General features: G+C 36.0%; 1 protein-coding gene across 5 annotated transcripts in view; it reads left to right on the top strand.

The window, feature by feature from the left end:
• The window catches only part of CNKSR2 (connector enhancer of kinase suppressor of Ras 2), a 277033-nt gene that overhangs the window by 196157 nt on the left and 57297 nt on the right, over positions 1 to 23579 (top strand). For all 5 annotated transcript variants that reach the window (XM_072818027.1, XM_072818026.1, XM_072818029.1 and 2 more), the window contains 4 exons: positions 17688 to 17736; positions 18158 to 18330; positions 21133 to 21206; positions 21499 to 21570. In XM_072818027.1, the coding sequence (XP_072674128.1) occupies positions 17688 to 17736; positions 18158 to 18330; positions 21133 to 21206; positions 21499 to 21570 (368 nt within the window). The remainder of the gene's footprint in view (positions 1 to 17687; positions 17737 to 18157; positions 18331 to 21132; positions 21207 to 21498; positions 21571 to 23579) is intronic.

The following is a 23579-nucleotide window of genomic DNA, read 5'->3' as shown; positions in this document are numbered from 1 at the left end:
AAGAGAGGTTCCCCATAAGCAGACCTAGATTATAATCCCCATTGGTCTATTTTGGAAAGCAGCCCAATAAAAATACACAAAGCAAAGCAAATACAGTTTGATCTCACTGTTTGACTCATTCCTCTTAGCAGTTTTGGCAGAAATGTGTATATAATAATAAAGAAGATTGAGAAGTTTATGGTATCATAAAATATACAGTTTTTTATTAGTTCTATGTATTATTCCAGTATATATATTTTTTTCTTAAACTTGTCTAACAGGCACTCACTTACTATGTCCTGACTACCCTGATCATCCACCAGTCTTTGCTACCTCTTTCCTTTTTTGACATGCTGTGCCCAGTACTGAAACTGCTTTCATGCCTTTCCCCCCCCGGCTGACTCCCATCTAAACCTGAAATTACAGAGGGGCTTTGCCTGATCACTACCCTCTAAACTCAATCAGCTTCTCCTATTATAGCCTCTTAGCACCCTCTATATTTTCTTCAAAACCTTTTTTGATTTATGATTATATACTCATTTATGTGACTATATGCGTGGTGTCTTTCTCCTTTGTACATAGTAGGGAGGGCATGTCTATGTTCATGACAAGAAAGGGAAGTTTTTCCATCTTGTTCCCCACTATATTTCAATGCGGAATATAGGTATTGTATCTTATAAATGCTCAGTAAACATGAGACAAATAAATGATTGACTGAATGTGACAAGAACTTCACCGCCTTTCTCAGGCTCTCTCATTTGATGTCCTCAGCCTGCAGACAGCCACCTCCATGTCCTGCCCAACACAAACAGGCCTTCAGTTGGAGTGTATGCATAGTGGAAGTTGCCAGGAACTTATTACCATAGGTTCAGTGTCCCATGTGCCTGTGAAGAGAGCCCTTGGACTCTGAATACCTTGTCATGTTTATCTAGTCCATATTACTAAATCCTGCTTTGCTTTATCGATTAACATTCCATTGCACTCCAACGATTGGAACCCTGCCCTTACTGGCACCTCTGCCAAGGAGCATCTGGCTTGGTTTACTGCTACAGAAGACAGGCCATGTGGAATCTACCTCTGGCTACCCACCCATTTTAGAGTATTGGAAACACCTTGTGACTTACACTTACCATGTTGGGCTTCTTATCAAAGCATGTCCCAGTTTGCACCTTTAATCAGGGTGATTTACAAGACTTCTCTGCTTCACAGGTGCCATTAGGGCAACAGGATTAGCTCTCCCTCAGCCCCCACCCCACCTCCTCTACTCCAGCTCAGAGATTCAGTCCCAGCTTGTTCTTGCTTTCTTCCTATCACTGCCATCTCATTATGGAGGTCACAATATACCTGTCAGCCAAGCATGTTGTGGTATTTTTCAAAAGACTATAACTTTATTTTACCTACTCACTGATTCTCTGTCTGAAAATATAGGAGTCGTTAGCTGCCAAAGCCCTCATCTGACTTTGAGAGCAGAGGAAGAAAAAGCAGGCAGCAGTGTGTATATGTGTGTGTGAGAGAGAGAGAGAGAGAGAGACAGACAGAAATTTAAATGTAGTGATAAAAGCCTTTAAATAAAGAATGATTAGATTCAGGGTTTTTTTTCCTTAATAAGATATACATATGACAACTTGCTCTCACATTAAAGCTGCTAAAAAAATCCATAAACAAAATAATAACTTATTTTAAATCTATGTGCTGAGATGCCAAAACAGGTAAAATTTGATTATGGATCCAGGCAACCTGCATGTATACTTCCATAAACTGATTAATGTGATTTTAGATGGCTTATTTAAAACAGATATCGAGCAGGTGCTCCAAAATCTGGATAATCTTTTCCTAACACTCCAACATTTATGTGGTTTGTCTTTGTTATTTAGGATATAAAAGCAAACACTCAGTTGTTGTTTTACGTCTAATAAATACTTTTAGCCATCCTCATCAACTTGTGAAGGTATTTTTGGTGGAACTCCTGGAAAAAGGAGGTGGGGAGCTGTTAAAAGACATTTTTTTAATTTTACAAGTAGATGAACATTATGCAACAGACATGCTTCTAGGTAATTTACAAGTCTTAACTCATTTCATCCTCATAACAGCCCTGTGAAAAAGATTTTGGCGTTATTCCCATTTCATAGATTAGGAAGCTGAGGCCCATGGATTAAATAAATAATAAGTGATAGAGCTGGGATTTGAAAATTAGCAGTCGGCCTCATAGCATACTGTCTTGCCCCTCAGAAAAACCCATATAATTTAACAGAAACTCTACAGCAATTCTAGTAGTGTCAACCATCTGTAAAGCTCAATCTAAGTGCTATGGAATATATATTAACTAATAATAATATTGCAACTGCTGCTACTAATAGTAGCCGACATTGATTGATTGCTTACTAAGTTCCTATACTAAGAATTTATACACATTATCTCACTGAATCCTCAAATTGACCTTGTGAGGTTGCTACTATTATTATTTCTATTTTGCAGAACTGAAACACAGAGTTTACCTCACTTGTCACACAGCTAGAAAACAGCAGACTTGAAACACAAGTGCAACCAGTCTGGCTCCATATTTCACATTTTTAGATGAATAAAGCCATTTCTACTATGAGTAATGTTTTACCATCTATTAGGGAAGACAGCTATTATTTTCATTATGATGCAAAGTATGCTATATTGTTAGGATATAAACATTTATAATTAAATGTATCTGCAGTCATAAAGGTTGGTTTGTCTAATTGCTACCTGACTTAGCTGCATTATTTCAGGATCAATGAAACTGAAATAAAACTAAAGTTTAGTGACTAAAAAGCCATCTCTGACCCAACAGTTGTTTATAATAACCACATTCTCTGCATTTTGACTTAACCCATCTGGACAACGGCTATAGTACAGTGTGACATGATGTTTCTCTTCACCATGGTATATGCAGACATGTGAGATGTCCATTGTAAACATTATTGTACTCGTATTTGTAGATACTCTCTGATTCCTGTGGATGACTTGATTATTTCTAGAGTGTTAATGTCACAGTTAGTAAAGCCCTGCATACTGTGAAAAGCATTTACTGTTGGGCAATTTTACTAGAGCAGTGATTCTCCACATATAGGCTGTCCTTGGCAAAGGGCTCCTAGTGGCTGAGGCTTGATGCACAAATGGAGGTCCTTTCTTTGATTCTTATGGGCAAATAACACATAATTGCACAGACTTCCATTTTCACCTGCGACTAGATATTGCTTAATAATAACATACTACATTATTTTAAAAGGTTACAAATGGAATAATCATAAAATAATGCATTAATAGAATTTACCGAACATTCTAGTTCACTGTTTCTCCAAAAAGCCTGGTATCCATGTAACTAATGGTGCAGTCACACTCTTACTGCACAAGCACAAGTGCAGATGATTCGGGTTCCCACCATTTTCGGGAGGAATTCTGTAATGATATGCCATTAGGATTTGTTTTAAGTTATCTGTAGTTTTCAGTTACTGTTTCTTTTTCATTATAAACTGTTAGACTTCATCGCTTTTGGTTTTCATTTGTTTTAGGTTGTTTGCTTTACTATGTAGCATGTTGTGATTTGTATTACTGACAATTTTCTAAAAATGCTATTATGAATCATCCATACCCAACAGTACTTATATAGTCATAAAGCGGAGACCAGTGGTCCATGAGGACTATTGGCATGTCTTAGGGGCCACAATCAAAAACTGCTAAGATGCCCTGCTTCAGACTGAAGCCATTCTTTTCAGTTTCATTTTTGAACAAATAAGGGTTTCATTCTGCTAGTTCCTGGTTAGATAATGGCTGCCAGGAAGCCAAACACAAAATCTGGCTTCATTAGTGAGGCATCATGCAAAACAGGACTCAAAAGAATTGAATTAGGAATTTATTAAGTTGAAATTTATTAAGTTGGAGTCTTATTACAAATTCCTTGTTTCCTTTGAAAAAAATAAAGTAAGACCTAAATTCTGATGAGAGGTGTTTGGCTTGGTTGTTAAGGTCAATATTTAGGGACGTACCTGCCTTGATCAGAGAGGTCAAAGAAGCCCCATTCTCTCGCATTATAGACCTATGTCTTCCAGCTATATAGCCTCACAAAAAATATCCTCAACTTTTTTTTGGCAGTAGGCCTTTTTAGCTCCCATAATCATATTACCCACATTATTTCACCACCATAACTCATTTAATAAAACGTCTCAAGTTTAATAAAACTCCAGGTAAAACTATTTTACCTCAATTCTTTAAAGCCTCTTTTGATTGAAGAATTATAATCTATACCAAATTATTTTCTGTGCTCAACTCCTAAAATATATTACCCCTTTGACAGTTTTAGTATCCTGTAATTCCACAATGTAGACCTAATGATTTGCTGCATATACCCAAATGTCATACAAAGATTTCTCTTAACAAACTCCATGTCTGCATCTCATGGCCCATATCTTACATGAGAATGAAGTTTAGGGCATACTTACTAACTACTGTTATGTTCTAGTTTCTTGAAGAAAACTTTTCCAAGAAGAGTGTTAAATTGTTTGTAGCTTCCATGGACTCTTCATTGGCTTTTGGCTTAGACAGCAACTGTCAGTGGGCCAAAGTCCACAAACACAACCTAGAGTCTCAGTTCTAAATGCTATTGCTAAATCTGGTTTTTAACATCTCTGGAAATATCAGGCTAGGCCAAGAACAGGATCCTAATAGACCTGAACCCAAAACCATCTGGAATGTTGAGAAATAGATTCATGTTTCAGTTCCTTTTCTTAATATGTAAATAATTTTTAAAAGATTTTATTTATTTATTCATGAGAGACAAAGAGATAAAGAGGTAGAGACACAAGGAGAGGGAGAAACAGGCTTCATGCAAGGAGCCTGATGCGGGACTCGATCCCGGGACCTGGGCTGAAGGCAGACGCTCAACCACTGAGCCACACAGGCATCCCTGTAAATAATTTTAAATTAACTAGATGCAAAGTTTCTTGCTATAAGAAATAGGAGATTAAGTTATCTTCTCATATTTTCTTTTATTGTCATAAATTTGAAGTGGCCTCAGGAGACAGTGGTTCTTGTATCTAACCACCTCTGAATAAAAGGGCTCAGCACTAAAGAAGAGAATTGCCTTTTCTAAGATTCAGATGGCTGAGAATAATGCTGTACTTATAGAACATGAGTCTGAAGCCAGCTGTATGAACCTAGACACATTTCTGAACCTCAATTTCTCATCGGTAAAATGAGGATAATACTTACCTAACCTAGCTGCTTCACAATTAAATCATACATTGTATATAAAGTTTTTTCCTGTGCTGGGCACATAGGAGGTATTCTTAATGTCATAAGGAAAAGAAATTAATTCATCTACATGGAGAGGAATTTACTTCCCAAGGAGCAAATTAGAAAGCCATCTAGGACTAAAACATACATCTTCTTTGGCCATTAATGAGTGTATTAGTCAAGATTCAATCAGTGAAGAAGTGCTAAGTAATGTGGAATAAAGGGCTAGACCCTGCTCAGTTAAGGAGCTGGTTAAGATACCTCAGCAGAGACAGTGGTCCTGAATATCTGGATGTGAAGCCAGGGAGAGAAAGATAAACTAGAACCCATGAGCACAAACTGGAATGTTCCCTCTAACATTAAAACAAAGCTGGTGTCTTCCACTGTGGACATTCACAGGCTCCTGGCCCAGGACCTAGCAGAGCTGAAGTTGTGAGTCCAGCCACTGACCCGTACCAACAAGCAGCACAACGAGGACAATGTGTGTGCTCTGCAGCGCTGAGTGATGTGCTGCGCCAGCCTTCAGGGCATAAGGGCTGCTATTTCACTCGTATTCTCCAAAAGTCACACAAATTTATTTGTGGCCAGCCCTAACTAGAACCATACAGAGCAGAGAAGGGAATTCTGAGACACATAGTTCCAGCTTTGCCAGGTTGACACAGTCAGAAGCCACCACATCAAGGTCTCCTTTTCTGTGGCCACTATAGGTGCCTACCAGGTAAAATCTGCTTTGCAAATTCTCTAGTGACAGTCCGCATGAAAATCGGTGGTAAAGTGAAAAATTCTAAATTATAATGAATCTGGAGTGGACTCAAGGCACAGCCCACATCTATGAAAGTATCATCCGTACAGCCCACTGACTTAATTTTCCAAAGCATATATTGGAAAATATTACTTCAAATTGTCATTTATCTATCTTCAATCAAGAGATTGACTAATAGAATCAATAATTTGGATAACATGTCTAATTTACCTAAAGAGGTTTCTACTTAATACAACACATTCACCAACTCCTTAAAGAATTCCTTTCATACTCTGAGGAGGAGTACCACAAGGCCCATATACCTCGATTATGTTACTACCTTTGCCAGTTTGTTGAACCTCCTTCACGTAATTGTGTTTTAGCATCACATCCTCATTTTCTATCAGACAGCTGCCATGAGAAACAGCCATATGAAATCCACTTCCTTGTTTGTTATAAAAATAGTTTTAAGGCTATTGTATCTTATATTCCTTTGCGCCCCCCGCCATAGATGTTTTTTAATTAGATAAGAACTTTCACTCCCTGTGATAATAGTTTATGTGAAGTATCTGATACTGTGTCTGGCACTATGGTAATGCACCGATATTCTTAGTATCTTTCCTCCAACCATACTCCCAAAACGTCCATACCACTGGGGTGAGAACAAACCCAACCTAATCTAGGTGCATTTAAGGCAACTAGTTCTGGAGAAGTGGCAGCACACATCAGGCCCCGAAGAAATCTAATTTTTCATATCTGAGCTTGCATAAATTGCTTTCTTTCTCTTACTCAGTTTTCTCATTTATAAGATGAGCATAGCACTGCAGAGAGAACTCTGGAAAATGCCATCTAAATTGATAGCGTAATGATGATTTGATTCCTGCTGCAAACACAGAATTTAAAAAAAAAAAACTTCCCATCAAGTCCTTTTTTTCCCTTCTGTTAGATAAAAACAGTTTTGCTTTCTTAGTCTCAAAATCATGTCCTACTACATGGTTTAGAATGGAAGAGAAAGAAGAGTATGATCTTTCTCAAGTATTTTATTATAAAATGAATTGCATATATAGTGACTTTTAAAACTTTCTAAATTTAACTTTTATTTTTATCCACCATCCTTCTTGATTTTCTGATAAGAAAAAAAATCTCCAGATCCAGAAAACTGCAGCAAACTAGCAAATGTAGAAACATTTGAAGTGGTTGTCTTGGAGAGTTTGTCTACTCTCTAAAAGCAAAAATCTCAGAATAAGAGCTTAATATAAACATACTCTTAGCCATAAAGGTATTTAGATAAAAGCTAGCACTCTTGAAATGAATTACACTGACATGGCAAGAATTTCATGACGAGAAAATCTGTACAATATATCAGAGCAACAAACCTAAAAATAAAGGTATCCAGAAAAAGCTGTTAGTTTCATACTCTTCTAAGTAAAGCTAGGAAGTCAATAGCCAGGAAAATTTTTCAATAATTATGATGCAGTTATATCATTGCTGACAGTGTTATCATGCCATATACAGTAGCCTCATTTGAGATTTTTAGGTTTTGTGAATTCTTTATAGAGGTGATTACTTTTATATTATTTATTTCTCCTTTTTTATATATAATTTATTTCCTTGTCACTGAGTAGTCTCCAGATAGAAAATCTGGTTCTCTCAGCTTTTCCTGATCATAAACATTTCTTTGTCATGAAAGATGGGCAAGCCTACCCTGATTTCTCTAACACCCAGATGTCGACAGTTTGTCAAATAGAAGTGTCAGGAGCAAGAACTGCCCTCGTTCTGCTTTTCACCTGTTTAGACTTTCTGCCTCTGATTCATGCAAAATCTGTGTTAATTGTACACATTAGTCAAGCACCCCAAAATAGCTGTATCTAAAATGGCTGGCGATAAGTTACTTCCATACATGGTGGAGCTTAAGTATAAACTTAAGTGCCTTTCAATGAATAATCTAGCATTAAGTGTTAAGACTGACACTGATTATGGATATACATAATTAATAAAACGTCAACAATTGGATGTACATTGGCGACCAGCCATTTTTCCTATTTTTAAGTCAGGATCATTTTAGTGAACTGTGAGATATTCTCAGAGCATCTGGTCCAAATCCCTGATGTTGCAGATGAAGAAATAGAGGTCAAGAGTACTTCAGTGGCTTGACCGCAATCACAGAGCTGGAATATAGACTGGGACATGTAGAACTAGAAGTCAGGTCTCTTGATTCCTATCCCAATTGCTGCAGGGGTAAGGTACCAAGCATTCCATCCTTGCCGAAGCATAAGCATTCGAAGTGTGTCATTCCAGCTGACGTGTTGAGAATAAACTGAAGGGGCTGAAGTAAGTGTGAAAGCAAAGAGACAAGATAGGATCTGGTCGATTCCAGTGAGAGATGATAGTGGCTTAGTCCTGGACTCTAAAGTGGAAGTGGAGAAGAGGTTGGACTCTGGATATGTTTTGAAGGGAGAATGGACAGGATGTGCTGACAGATTGCATGTGAGATGTCATAATGCATAGCCTCTGTGTCCTGCACACACAGGTGGTTTAGGAACTGTTTGATTAATGCTTTCAACAGATAATTATATATCAGGTCCTGTGCTAGGAGCTGAGTATAGCGTGGTGAGCTAAAGCAGATGGCTTCTGCCTTTATAGAAATTAATGCAGTAGTTAAAACCACATCTTGAGAAAGCGAACCAAGTAATTTTAAGGCATTGCATAATAATCAGCAGTGTATCAGGTGAAAAATTGCATAACACAATGAATCAGCTCCAGGAGATTTCTCCTGTGTAAAGAATTAGTGGAGAGGTAGGCTTGCCTTATTTGGATCACTGATTTCCTCATCAGTATTGACATAGGGTTTTTTAATTGCACTGAGTTCAATTAACACTATTAATAGGTTTGAATAAAATGTGACTGCAGTCCCATCCTTGTCTAACTTGGCTGAACCTTATTACCTTTCTGTACCTTAGTTTCTATTTCATTTGCAAAATTAAAATGTTAACATGAGAGCTCCTCTCATGAAGATATTATGATTAATGGTCACCCCCCCAAGAAAGAAGAAAAACCCTGAAAATCTCTATTTTAATCCACAGAGCAATATAACTTGCTAATTAAAATAAAATTGACAAAAGCATGAAAATTAGAAATTGGTTAAATGTTTCCAGTTTGAATTATCTCCATTAATAATAAAATGTTACCCTTAGTATCTTTCTGTTTTATAGAATCCTTTCTTTCCACATAGCAATGTACTTATATCACATGTCATGAGAGGTTTTCATAAGTGGAAATCTTCATGTCATAAGCCGTTTTTCTTTACTCTCACACTGTTACTATGACTACAGAGTACTTATTTGGGAGGCAGTATTGCACAGAGCGATTAGGAGAACAGGTTTTGGGATTGACAGACCTGGGATTGAATTTTGATTCTGCCACTATCTCTGTGGTCCTGAGCAAGCTGTTTATACATCCTGTGTCTCAATTTTCTCTTCTTTAAAATGGTATTAATGATAACTACTTTCAAGGTTTATTGTCAGGTTTAAGGTCAATAACTGATATAAAGTCCCTAAGACAGAGTGGACACGGAAGCCCTCAGTAAATGATCATTATTGTGACCAAGAATGACAGTTCCTGTTTCCCAAGAATGGTGATTCTTTTTTAAAAAAGATTTTCTTTTATTTGAGAGAGAATGAGCAAGAGAGAACAGGTAGGGGGGAGGGGCAGAGAGAGAGGGAGAAGCAGACCCCCTGCTGAACAGGGAGCCCCATGTGGTGCAGAACTCTGAGATCATGACCTGAACCAAAGGCAGACACTTAACTGACTAAGCCACCCATCCAGATGCCCCCCAAGGGTGGTGATTCTTGTTACCCTTCTCAACTACTCACCACTAATCACTCTTCTTCCTACCTTACCACCCCATAGGAAAAGAGGTATCACCTAATGGGATCCTGAATAGGATTCAATCATTTTCTTCCTTCAGAATCTGATACATGTGATATTCTTTTGATGAAATGTTGATTCTGCCCAACCTAATGAGTTTGACCTCTAAATTACACCCCCTAATTACTGCCTTTTTTTCTTTGGCTGCTAATTTATTAACATGCTTATTATTTTGAAAAGCACGCTTATTTTTGAGTGCCTGCAGAAGCATTTTCTGTCAATATAAAGTCAGGTTAACCTTATTGACAGAATCCAGAGCAACCTCACCCCACTGTACCCAGAGACCTCGTGTGCGTCCAAAGTCAGTCTCCCCCATCCCCCATTCAGTTTACAGTTGCTCTCCCATGCAGCAGAATGTGCAAGGCTACCACAAACAGCAAACTTGTTCAATTTATGCCCTTATTTCTTGTAAGTGGAAGATTTCTTGATTTAATATTTAGTCCCATTAGCATCTTACCCCACTTCTTCATATTTAGACTTTTTTTCTGCCAGCAGCAATAATGAGAAAGTAAGGCAAAATGCTTTTCTTTGTGAAATATTTAAATCTCAAAAGCATTTGTTTATTTATTTAAAAATTAAATATGTGAAAGTAGCTATCATTTATCCTGAGTGTTTGAAATTGCTAAGCACCTTCTTTTCTTATGTATAAGAAAATAAGCTATTGGTTTGACTAGTCAGTGCAGAAATGTTGGAACTTTGCAGAAAATTACAGTAAGAGGAAGTTGCTATATTGCAACAAGAGAGTATTTTGATTGCAAATTTTTCCATAAGTGTAGCAATTTGCAACTTGAGAAGAATTTAATAGTAGCTGAGCTTTCAAAATGTAACACAGAACCTGTCATTTTCTTCCACAATTAAAATAAGTGCTTCTGAAAGTTTCAGGATAAGAATGACCCAAATTACCCTCCCCCACACTTCCTCATCCAAAAGAGGGGGAATGGAGTTTGAACAGAACATCTGTGGACAAAATGAAAGATAAATGGTCTTTTCAGGCAAACGTCTGAAAAAGGGATCTTTTATAGCCAAACAGAATACTATTGCATGCATCGCCATGGTTAAGTAGAGGATCAACAATACTTTCATAATGGCCTTTTATTTTAGCACATTCTATTTTTATGGGGAGAATTATGATTTCAACACATCCATTCATAATTCATCATATAATTATTTGCATATTTATCTTTTGACACAGATTTAATGTCCTTTTGCCAGCCATATCTTGAATTCAAATTTAAGCCATTAAGTGCACTAAGACTGTCTCAGTGCAAGTAATGCTAAAGGAGAGTGGACAAAAAGGAATATTTCTTATCTACCAAAAGAAACAGCCTACTAAAGCACAGACCTATACATGGATTATTGGACAAAAGATACCTAGCTTGTTTATTTCCCCTGTGGCAGGACTTCTTCAGGTTAAAACAATCACCTGATTAAGACCACATTCTATGCTCTTTGCTGATGGTTTGCTCAACGTCCATTCACTCAACCAGTATTTGAGTACTTCCTCTGTACTAGGCCCTGTTCTAGGCAGAAGATGAAACAGTGCATAAAATAGACAGAATTCCCCTTAATGCCATTTATATTTGGAGGGAAGGCTGAGCAATAAACAAGAAATATAAGTACTTACAGTAATGCTGAGTGCTAAGGAGAGAAATAAAGCAGAGAAGGGAAACAGGAAGCATTGAGGGCAACGAGAGTAACAATTTTAGATAGGGAAGTCTAGGAAGAGTTTACTAAAAAGAAAGCATTTGAGTAACGATCTGAAGAAGATAAGGGAGTGAGCCCCAACAACATCTGGGCCAAGAACATCTCAGACAAAAGGAACAGCAAGAGTAAAGTCCCTAAGGTGTGACTCTACTTGGCCTGCTCTAGCTGCAGCATGTGTGACTGGAGCAAAGTTAGCAAAGGTGGGGGGGCAGGAGGCAGACGAGCCAGGCCATGCAGGTCCTTTGAGAACATTGCAAGGATTTTTGCATTGATTCAAAGTAGAATAAGAAGCCAGTTGAAGTTTTGTGTAGAGGAATGACACGGTTCAAATAATATTTTAACAAGATCACTCTGGCTCTTGTGTTAAAAATAGAGGAGGTAAGAGCAGAGGCAGGGAGGACAATGGGGAAATGGACTTGCTATTTACTAAGGTACAGAAGACCAGGAGAGGAGCAGATTGGCTGATAGGTAGTGGATACCATAAGCTCAGTTTTGTACACGTTAAATTGAGTTAGGAAACCTGCAACTCACACGAGAACTCCTAGCTAACCATATGAAGTGGTACATTACTAAAGATGAGAGTTTGTAGACATTCTTAGGGAGAAAATCCAAAGAACTTTCACCTGGATGCTTACTACAATAAACAGAAAGTATTAGTGAGGGCATTAAAAGTATTTTATTGAGTGGCGCCTGGGTGGCTCAGTCAGTTAAATGTCTGACTCTTGGTTTCGACTCAGGTCATGATCTCAGGGTCCTAGGATAGAGCCCCACGTCGGACTCCTCAGTCAGCGGGGAGTCTGCTTAAGGATTTCTCTGCCTCTCCTTTGCCCCTTCCCCTGCTCTTGTGCACAGTCTCTCTCGCTCTCTGTCTCTCTCTCGATAAATAAAAAATATTTTAAAAAGAAAGATTTTATTGAAAGATAATTTAGGAAATAAGGTAAAAACATAATTTCAAGGCAGTTAATCTTCACAAATGCTTACAAAGGAAATGGGATGTCTGTGTGGCTCAGTGGTTGAGTGTCTGCCGTCAGCTCAGGGCATAATCCCAGGATCCAGGATCAAATCCCACATCAGGCTCCCTGTGAGGAGCCTGCTTTTCCTTCTGCCTATGTCTGCCTCTCTCTCTCTCTGTGTCTCTCATAAGTAAATAAATAAAATCATTAAAAACAAAAACAAAACAAATGCTTAGAAAGGAAATCTATTTTTGTGGTCAGTAAGCATTATGAGCTTATGCTTTAAATACACACACACATACACACACACACACTCACACACTCACCCTACTCCAAACACATAAAAAGTTATAATCATGGTCAAAAATAAGATCTGGTCTCCAAGGACCAGAAAAAAAGAACAAAATTGCTCAGTGATGAATGAGAACTAAAACCACATACCTGGTAGACTCTGAGTCCAGAAAGACTTAAAAATGGCTGAGAGTCCACTGTAATGGGTATCAGGGAACAAATAGACTGCAGCCATGTCAGGAAACTGAGGACTGACTCATTGAGTGAAAAAAACTGAGAAAGCAAGCAGAGCTTCCTTACCCATGAGTGAGGAGATTAAATAAAAAAACAGCTACTGACCAGAGCTATGACTTGTACATAGGTGATTCTTTCCTTACTAAGTACAAACTATGGAAAATCCACAAAGCACTTAAAATAAATTTTGAAATAATAACGGAATGATTAAGAACAGTGGATATGCAAAAGAGCCAATACCCACTAGACATCCTAGATATGTAAAATATAGTCAGTGAAATAAATACTCTGTAAATAGGATAAACTTTAGACTGGATGCAATAAGAGAGAGAATTAAAAAATTAGAAGATATCAGAATGAATTTACCTAAAAAGCATTGCAAAAATATAAAGGATAAAAAATATGAAAGATACATGTATGATAAATTGGGAGGTGTCAACATATGTCTAGAGGGGAAAAAAGAGACTGGTTAAGAAGACCATTTGAAGACATAGTGCCTGAATGTTCAAAATTAAAGAAATAATACCTTCAAGGACAACACAATGAATTTAAAATAGGATTTTTAAAGATTTTATTTATTTATTCATGAGAGACAGAGAGGGAGGCAGAGACATAGGCAGAGGGAGAAGCAGGCTCCTCACAGGGAGCCTGATGTGGGACTCGATCCCAGAACCCCGGCATCACGTCCTGAGCCAAAGACAGTTGCTCAACCGCTGAGCCACCCAGGCGTCCCAAAAATAGGATTATTTAAAAGAAATTACAACCTAAACACTTCATGGTACAATTGCAGACTATCAGGGATAAAGATATTTTAAAAGCTACCAAGAGACTAAACATAACTTGTGACAAATGACAGAGTAGCTACAGATGTCTTAAGAGTAGCAATAAATGCCAAAAGAAAATAAAGTAATATATTCAAATTGTTGAGGGAAAATTATTTTCAACTCAGTATTCTATGCCCAGCTAGGCTATTATTTGAGAGTAAAGGATTTTTATATTTTCAAACATAAAAACCTAGAAGAGTTTGCTACTCAATAGACTGTTATGAAAGAACTTCTAAAGAATATACTTGAGAATGAACCTGGAAGAAAGATGATCTGAAGCTAATAAGAAAAATAAAAAAATAAAATATATTGTAAATTCCACTATCATGAGAAAAGCATTCATCACCATGAAAACAAAGATTCCAGGTGTCTTTTTTTTCTTTTTCAGTCATTGCACCTTATATGATCTGCTGTGTTAGCCATTACAGTCATAGGTCTCTTCTTAATGTCTTGCTGACATTAAATTTCTCATGATATCATTAGAATCTGAAAAAAAAGTGATACCAATTAAATATTTGTCACTCAGAATGAATAATTCCATCAGTGCTACTAGAAAAGACTACACAGGATTATAAATTTGCACTTCAGGAGTACTTAATCACCCCACCACTGATGACATGAGGAAACCTTCACTGTCAGTAGCTTATTTATGCATATGAACAATGAATAATTTTAATACAAGTTTGTAAGAACTCTTTTGAATAGGAGGCTTTTTCAGGGGTCCCCAAGATCACCCACATGTTCCGTGATTCACTGGAAGGTCTCACAAGACTCCACATGTAGTTTTACCCACAGCTAAGATTTACTGCAGTAACACCGCAAGGAGGTATAGTCAGAGCAGTAAGGAAAAAAGATCTGGAGAAATCTTTGTTCAGGCTTCCTCTGCTCTCTCCTTGTGACAGATCATGCAGAGTGCAATTTCACCCAAGCAGCAAAAATGCAGTCACGTGTATAGTGTCTCTGCCCAGGGAAGCCCATTAAAGACTCAGCACCGAAGGCTTTTATTGGATTGGTCATAGAGACATCCTCTGTCTAGCAACTACAAAAATTCTAGATTCCCCAAAGAAAAACAGGTGTTTAGTCCCTGGGTGGGCAAAACAGTCTTGTTGCTTAGTGAAGCTCTCATCAGTATAGGGAACTGCCAGCCGAGTTCCCAGATGGCAGCTGATGTCTAACCTTGCAAGCAGACCCTTCTGAGATAAGAGCCTGAAGCCTGCTGTACTAACTCTCATCTCAAGAGACCTTTATCCTTAATTGTAGTTTTCACTGCTTTTCCTATTACTTTCAAAAATACATATAATTGACCTTTGAACAACACAAGTTATTCATTTATATGTGAATTCCATTGTGTCCACTTATATGTGGATTTTTTTCAATAAATATAATGGAAAAATTTTTAGAGATGGGTGACAATTTGAAAAAAACTCAGACAAACCACATTGCCTAGAAATACTGAAAAAAAAGAAAAAGTTGTAAGTATACAGTACATAATACATACAACATACAAAATATATGTTAATCAACTGTTCACATTATCAGTAAGCTTTCTGGTCAACAGTAGGCTATTAGTAAAGTTTTGGAGGAGTCAAAAGTTACAGGGTTGGTGCTCCTAACCCCCAACATTGTAACATTGTTCAAGGCTCAACTGTAGTTCAATTCCTTTTTTTTATTTTAGAAAATGTCATGTCACTCAGAAAAATAAACTCTCTTTTAAGATAATTTCATTGTAATATTTACAAAAGACATCTATGGCTTTGCTGCTTTGAATGTTGGATAAATCTGTATTGTGTGCCTTGGAGTTCTTGGGTTTCAACAATAAGTACACTGATTATACTCTGCAATCACAGTCAGTATGAAAATATATCTATGCATATATCTTTTCTATGAAAAGATAATCTTATTAAAAGAAAGCCTGGAGAACATAAAATATTTTTTGTGTAGATTTTAAAGTAGACCTCCAGGATCTCAGGAATAGCATACAAAAAGTATAGGAGGTACCTTATATAACTCAATTCTTTTGAGCTGTCTGTAATACGTGTAGTTCCCTAAAAACAAACCACACCCATCTTTGTCATTTTTAAGAATAATGAACTGTAAGATTACAATGAGTACTTGAGGAAACACAAAAGGAAAAAAATCATTTTACAGACAAACACTTTAGGGAAAATAACTATATATAAATTACCTAAAAAAAAAAATAAAAAAATAAATTACCTATACTTGAGCACAGCCTGAGTTACTATTTGAGCTCTTTTTTTGAAACAAAGCACACTCAAGACAATCAACACAGCATAACGGATTTTATCTTTTGTTTTCTCTCCAAAATTGATTATGGATTTCTGTAGCCATGTATCCTGCAAAATTTTGTAAACACACACACCTCATACAGACATGTTTCTATTGCTTTGAGGACAATTATTTCTTAGTTATACTGTACATGAGCAAATTATCGGATCCTTGTCTTTAGGCCTGGTATCCATCCATAATACCATATTCATGAGAATTAAGTGAACCATACACAAAATAAGAAAATTGCTATATTAGTAGAATGTTATTTTATGAACAAAGATACCAAATAAGAAAGTATGTCACAGAATACAAATGTATTTATTGTATGAAACCAAGACCAGCGAATTTTACGTAAACAAAATCCAATTACTCCTTACAGGCATACCTTTGTAAGGAAAAAGAAGATCCTGATACCTAAAATTCATTTTGAAGGAGTATATGTGAATGAAATTGCACATGCTATCTCTGTACCCCGTTATCTAGCTAATCATGTGAACATAATTAACCTCATTATACCACTGAATGACAATGTAGCTTAGTAGACTGACTGACTGGAACCAGTGATTTGTAGTCATTGAAAGCTAGACCAGTTGTGGATTTTTCCCTTACGAAAAAAAGCTAGACCAGTTGTGGATTTTTCCCTTAAGACATTAAGCCTTTCTGATACTTAGTATAGAGCAGACAGATAGACAGGTTTAGCTAGACCAGTATGATAGAGAGAGCATGGCTCAGTGTAATGATTATAATGATGTCTCCTGAAAACTGAGTGAGAAAGAAAAAGGCACAAAAGGGTGGTAAGGTCGACAAATTGGATGCTTCCTTGGAGATTTTCTAAAAATGACTAGGTTGAAGCTATTGGGCTACATAAAATGTCAGTAATAGAGGCAGTGGTTGAAGTGTACTTAAGATAACAAACCTGGTCATGGGAATAGGGAGCTGAGGAGAAGAGAAGTAAAGATCATTGGAGATGATGAACTGAAGAGCCAAGGTACTGACATCACTTATATGAAGATAACTTCCCAGTACTAGTGACAGAAATAGGCATGACAAGAAAATATTCATCCAAGTGCTGTTGGCTTATGGAAAGGGAATGAACTTCAAAGTAACAAGTGAGAGTCCTATTTGACTTTGTGAGAATCAAATGACCTATTGCCTGGGAAAGCAATATATATGAGCAATATATATATGTAAAAGCCCTGAGTTTCACCAATATATATATGTAAAAGCCCTGAGTTTCACCACTGCCCTGATTTCTCTGACTACAAAAGAAAGACAATGATAATATCCTCTCCTGCTTTGTGGGAGATTAGAAAGTTAAGTGACATGATATATATGAATTTGTTTTGAGTCTTTGGAAAAAGAAGATGCTTTCTCTGACCTGGGTTCCGAGTCATTGTTCAGTTCTTGAGAGTTCTGTGCAGCATGCTGGCACTGTGGATGGCACCCTGAGTATCAAATAATAACCTTCCCTTTCTTTGATTTCAGACATTTCAGCAGTCCTCACTGCAACATAAATCAAAGAAGAAAAACAAAGGTAAGAAAAGGAAAGGAAATGAAATATATAGCTGCTTAGTTTGCACTGTGATAATCATCAGCATCTTTAACCCATCCTCCTTGCCTGAACCCACTGTGGTTTGGAAGAACACAGTCCCCTAGCAAGAGCTACCAAGACCAGCTTCTCTTTCAGGTCAATTGTGATGAAGGGGTTCCTTTTACAATAAATAGTCTCAACTGGTTTTGAGACTGGGATTACACATTTCTGATTACATTGCATGTCACTTAGATGGGAGGAAAGCTATCAAAGATTTCCATAGTTTTCTATTCTGAGATGATATAAAAATAAGAATTTTTAAGGTTGTTAAGCCCCAGACTTATCTTTATGAGCTATAGATTAATCTTCTACCTTCACACTTGTGTAAAATTTAAAGAGCATTTTTACCTACTATGATCTTTAGGTCCTATAGCTGGCAAGAGCAAAAGACGGATTTCTTGCAAAGATCTTGGCCGGGGTGACTGTGAAGGTTGGCTTTGGAAAAAGAAAGATGCAAAGAGTTATTTTTCACAGAAATGGAAGAAATATTGGTTTGTCCTAAAGGATGCATCCCTGTATTGGTATATTAATGAGGAGGTAAGACAAAGCAGGTTTTATTTTCTCATTCATTTTCTGTCTTTAACCCAAAGAATCACCATTTGGGGACTTCTATTTTAAAACTATATAACCACCTTAATGTTAATTCAAGAGAGTTCCGCTAGTTATTTTTTAATCTGCCTTTATTAAAATGACTACATTTGGGGGGTTGGGGAAGATAGTTGTCTAAATTATTTGAATATGGCAACATATCTGAAACACAGATAAAATTTTGTGTATCTAATTCAACATGTCAAACTAATTCCAGCAATAGCTTAACTAGGATTATATATGGAATTTGAAGTAGACTTTCAAATGTCTCACTTTTGCATAAAGTTTAAATTTTTTCTGTTTGTTTTTTTTTTGAGGGGGGAAGTTCTTTAATAATTTAAGTAAATTAAGAGCACATGAATTTATTAGTTTTTCCTAAAGAATACATGAACTAGAAGACTAGTTTTAAAAATCTGCAAATATCCATTTCATTTGGCCCATTTGAGGGATGGGGAGAGGGAAGTATATATAATATATTTAAGTTGTTCTTAGCATTTCCTGTTTCATTTGCAGTAAACACATCTTTATCCAGAGTAGTTATATCATGACCTACCACCTATCACAACAGATACACAAGAGTATACCTTACTCGTTGTTTGACTCTGCATTTATTTTTATTCTTTTGCCATAGACATCTTTCAGTTCACCTTATTAAGAGTTTTTTAACAATAATTTCTATTGTTCATTTGTTTTCTCAAAAAATGTACATGGTTTAATATGGTGTGCTGGCCACATAGTCTTATAGGAATACTATTATGTTAAGACATGCATCAATTTGCATTTGAAGATTAATTTTTGAAGTATAATTTAACATAATTATACTTATGATTATAACATAAAGTGTCTAGAGGAGTTATGTTTATCATGTTTAAGAGAATAGACTTAACCCACCTGGGTTACTATGCATTACTTTCCTCCTCTGCAAAAAGGGGAAGTAATAATAGTGCCTAGCTCACTGAGTTATCATATGGATGAAATCAATCGGTTCATGTAAAGCCCACTTAGAATAATGCCTAGCATACACTCAGTACTCAATACACATACGCTGTTAGTAATATTTTTCAAATTGATTTATTCATTTGTAAAATCTTAAAGTAAGGTTTTGCTATTTAAAATAAATGCCTACATTATATAGAAGGATTTAGTTATTTTCTGCACTTTTGATATTATTTGTTCCAATTACACAATTACCTAAAAAGTCTTCTATTTCACTAAGTGTATCTTATTTTAGATATAAAAAACAATTTTACTAATATTTTCATTTAACATCAAATACTTTTTATATGCCAATCAAACAGTATCAAAATATAGTCTTTGTTTCTCTTTAAGTTCACTTGCAGATTTGTCTGCTGTATGCTATATTATATTCTTTCAAAGTGTAAGTGATAAAAAACTGAGGCCCTTTTTTATTGAACAGTAGCTATGTTTCAGAGTTGTTACTATGTTAGCCTTCTGAGAAGTGAATGAATAATTCCATAGTATACATTATAAGAAGAACATAGTGTGATTTTTTTTTAGGAGAAATGTAAAAATCCCTCATCACATTACAGGAAGATCATATCTACTCCAAAAATATTTTTAATTGTTCAAAATTTAGAATTTTTAAATTAAAGATATCCAGGTTGATATGACAGACATTGAAGTTGAAAAAGAGATTTGAAACTATTGTGTTTACCCCAAGATTGGAAGAAAAAAATACTCAAATACTGGAAAATATTGAAAAAGTTATAATACTCTCTTTTTTTGTAACACACATTTCAGTCACTATCCGTAATACCATATTTTTATTAAGTTTTACATTTTACATACACAATGAAAGAATTGAGAATCTGTATTTTTTTCTTTAAGATAGCAGATGGGGGTGTAATCTCACTTGAACTTGATATGTAAGGAGGCATGAACTGATATAGCACAGATCAAAGTTTGGGGGAGTAAAAGTCTGGGACCTTGGATGAAAGGGTCAACAACAATGACTTAGCCAAAGGTAGTCTTAGCCTAGTTGAAATAAGTTGTATCTAACATAAGATTTTGGATAATTCTCCTATCTTGTTTTTCCATGCCACATTAGAGTAGGAGGATTTTATGGATTTCATTCAATTGTCCAAGTAGAAGATGACCATGTATATAAATAGCATGCATACCAAGTTAGATGTTTGAAGATCACATTAACTTATTTCATTTATAAAATCTTTAATACACAGCATATTTAATTCAGGTTTGATTAAAAAAACTTTCTGGAGGTGGAAAAGGAATTGAATTAGTAAACTTCAATATATGTCACATCTGAACATTAAAAATTACAGAAAATTATGAATGGTGAACATGGACTGAAGTTATTTTATATGTTATAAAAGTATATATACATTCTGGTGAGAAAACTACTTATGAAACGTTTCACTTTGACAATTTAAAGAATTTTCTATCTACATTCTAATATAAGAAAGACTTTTCAAAATTTCTGTCTATCTTAATTTGTAGTATTTCAAATGTTCAAAATATATCTTCAGTTTAATGGAATATAACAAGTTAGAGTTAAACTCTAATCTCTAAAATGTCAAATTTAAGAAAATTTTTTGCATGTTTTTTTTATTGGAGTTCGATTTGCCAACATATAGTATAACACCCAATGCTAAATTTAAGAAATTGAATGAACAAACTTATTAGTATAGATTTTTAAAGACATGATTATATTATATTATCTGCTTCAACCCTTTGTATATAATACCCTAAATAAAAGTGTTGCTTCTTTAGGATGAAAAAGCAGAAGGATTCATCAGTCTGCCTGAATTTAAAATTGATAGAGCCAGTGAATGCCGCAAGAAATAGTAAGTTGGTTTTATTTGGGGAGAGGGAGAGAAAGGAAGGTTTTGTTTTTTTTTTTTAATTTCTAGCTTTTAAATTAGAGGTTGCTTGTCTAATGCTTTCAAATTGAGGTAATAAGAAAGCAGTTTTGTGGGCAGAAAATTGAATTTTTTACTGATTTCTGTCATCATGGCAGAAGCATTATATATGTGAACTCAGGTTAGATGCTGAGGTAATTTTACCCATAAAAATTATTTGGTTCTAACTTATTTCCCAATTTGAAATAAAGTAAGTGTACTTTGTTTCCTTTTGCAGTGCATTCAAAGCCTGTCATCCTAAAATCAAAAGCTTTTATTTTGCTGCTGAGCATCTTGATGATATGAACAGGTAAAGTGTTACTTAAATTTCAAAGCACTTAGAAAGTCAGTTAGGCTTAGAATTCTAAGTTTTCCACATTAATGTTAGAGAATAATGTCACTGTGATTGATCACTTTAAAATAAAATGGACTCAGGCATAGCTGCATCTAGCCATACCTAATTTCAGAGAACATCATTTTAAAAGTCAGAATAAACTTGTTGACTGTTTATCAGGTTTACAAAAAAATGTGACTGAATCCATATATAGACCTAAAAAATTTACTGTAAAAAAGGTTTTTAAAGACCATTTGAAGATTCTGTCTTCAAATTTATTCCCAGGTGGGGACAGGGAGATAATCACCCAAAAATCTGACTTTTCCAAATGCTAAGTATTTATGACACAACATTCATCTCAAAATTCAGTCCTAAGCAAAGTTAATATTTCTATCACCTTTCTTCTATCACTGGACAAAGCTATTCAGCCGAATGCTTTAATGGCTACATGATTATTTGGGGCTTTGAGGGTGGAAATATACATATATTATATATATGTATGTATATAATATGTATTTCTCTATCATCTACAACATTCTGCTCCAGGTTTCCACTTTAGCTTTTCCTTTTACTCCTTCTCTCATGTCTAGATCTATAGAAATTGGATTTGAGATTCAGATTTTTCCTTCTTACAAGTCTTCAGCAGGCGGTGCATATGACATATATAAGTTGCCAACAGTTAGGGAGAGGCAGCATAGCACAGTGATTAAAAGCATAGACTTTGGAGCCAGACTGTCCAAATGCCAGCTCTCGCACTTACTAGCTGTGTGACCTTGGCTATAGAACTGGACCTCTTGGGCAGCCCGGGTGGCTCAGCACTTTAGCACTGCCTTTAGCTCAGGGCATGATCCTGGAGACCAGGGATCGAGTCCCACATCAGGCTACCTGCATGGAGCCTGCTTCTCCCTCTGCCTGTGTCTCTGCCTCTGTGTGTGTGTGTGTCTCTCATGAATAAATAAATAAAATCTTTTAAAAAATTAAAAAAAGAACCAGACCTCTTTATGCCAGGTATTGACCCCTTTAAAAAATGGACATAATAACCATCTCCACCCAAAGGACTTTTGTGAGGAGCAAATGAGCACACATAAAGGGCTTAGAACAGTCTGTGCTCAATTGTAAGTGCTATTTAAGTGTTTGCTGGTAATATATATTCCTTTTATATACTTTGGACTCTTATTCCATTTACCTTTCTTTGTGTGTTTCCAAAAAATTAGCATCCACGTATTTTTTCAAAAATTTATTTATTTGAAAGAAAGAGAGTGCAGGGGGGGTAGGGGGCAGAGGGAGAGAGAAAAAAAAATCTTAGGTAGATTCCACACTGAGTGTGTCACAGAGCCTGATGCAGAGGCTCAATCTCACAAGCCTGAGATCATGACCTGAACTGAAAGCAAAAGTCAGACACTTAACTGACTGTACCATACCACCCAGGTGCCTCAGTATCCAGATATTTTTAAGCACAAGATTGTGCAACTTTACAAATGTGCTTGAGCATACTAAATGAACATTTGATGTGCTTTTATAAACGATCTTGGGTTTTTTTGACACTTGGGAGTAAAAGCATGGTTTGTCCAAAGCAAGGATATGAATACACAGAAATGGCAAACAGATGTAGAGAACACTTGATAAACTATTTTATTATTAATAAGGGGACTGAGTCTTTCTTGTACTTCCCATAATCTTCTTTTGATTTATGTTCCCATTCTTGAAATTTCACACTAGGCAATTAGAAATTGGAGAGCCTTTTCTCCTTAATGTGTTCTCAAAATGAAAATGTTTATTCACATGCTTATGAGGTGAGAGAGAGGTTGTGATGCTCTATTTTGTGTTTTAATAATTTTATAATTCTACTGTTCTAGTTACTCACTATTTTATCACATGTTGAGCTCAGTGCCCTTGGGATGAATATGAAGGGTTTACATCATGACCAAACTGAATAAGTGGTAAAAAGAGTATTATTCTGTCTTACAAGATGGATAAAATCACCT

The sequence above is a fragment of the Canis lupus genome, chromosome X, assembly GCF_048164855.1.
Source record: "Canis lupus baileyi chromosome X, mCanLup2.hap1, whole genome shotgun sequence".
Lineage (NCBI taxonomy): Eukaryota > Metazoa > Chordata > Mammalia > Carnivora > Canidae > Canis > Canis lupus.
The sequence above is the reverse complement of the archived record's forward strand: the minus strand, read 5'-3'. Positions and strand labels throughout refer to the sequence as shown.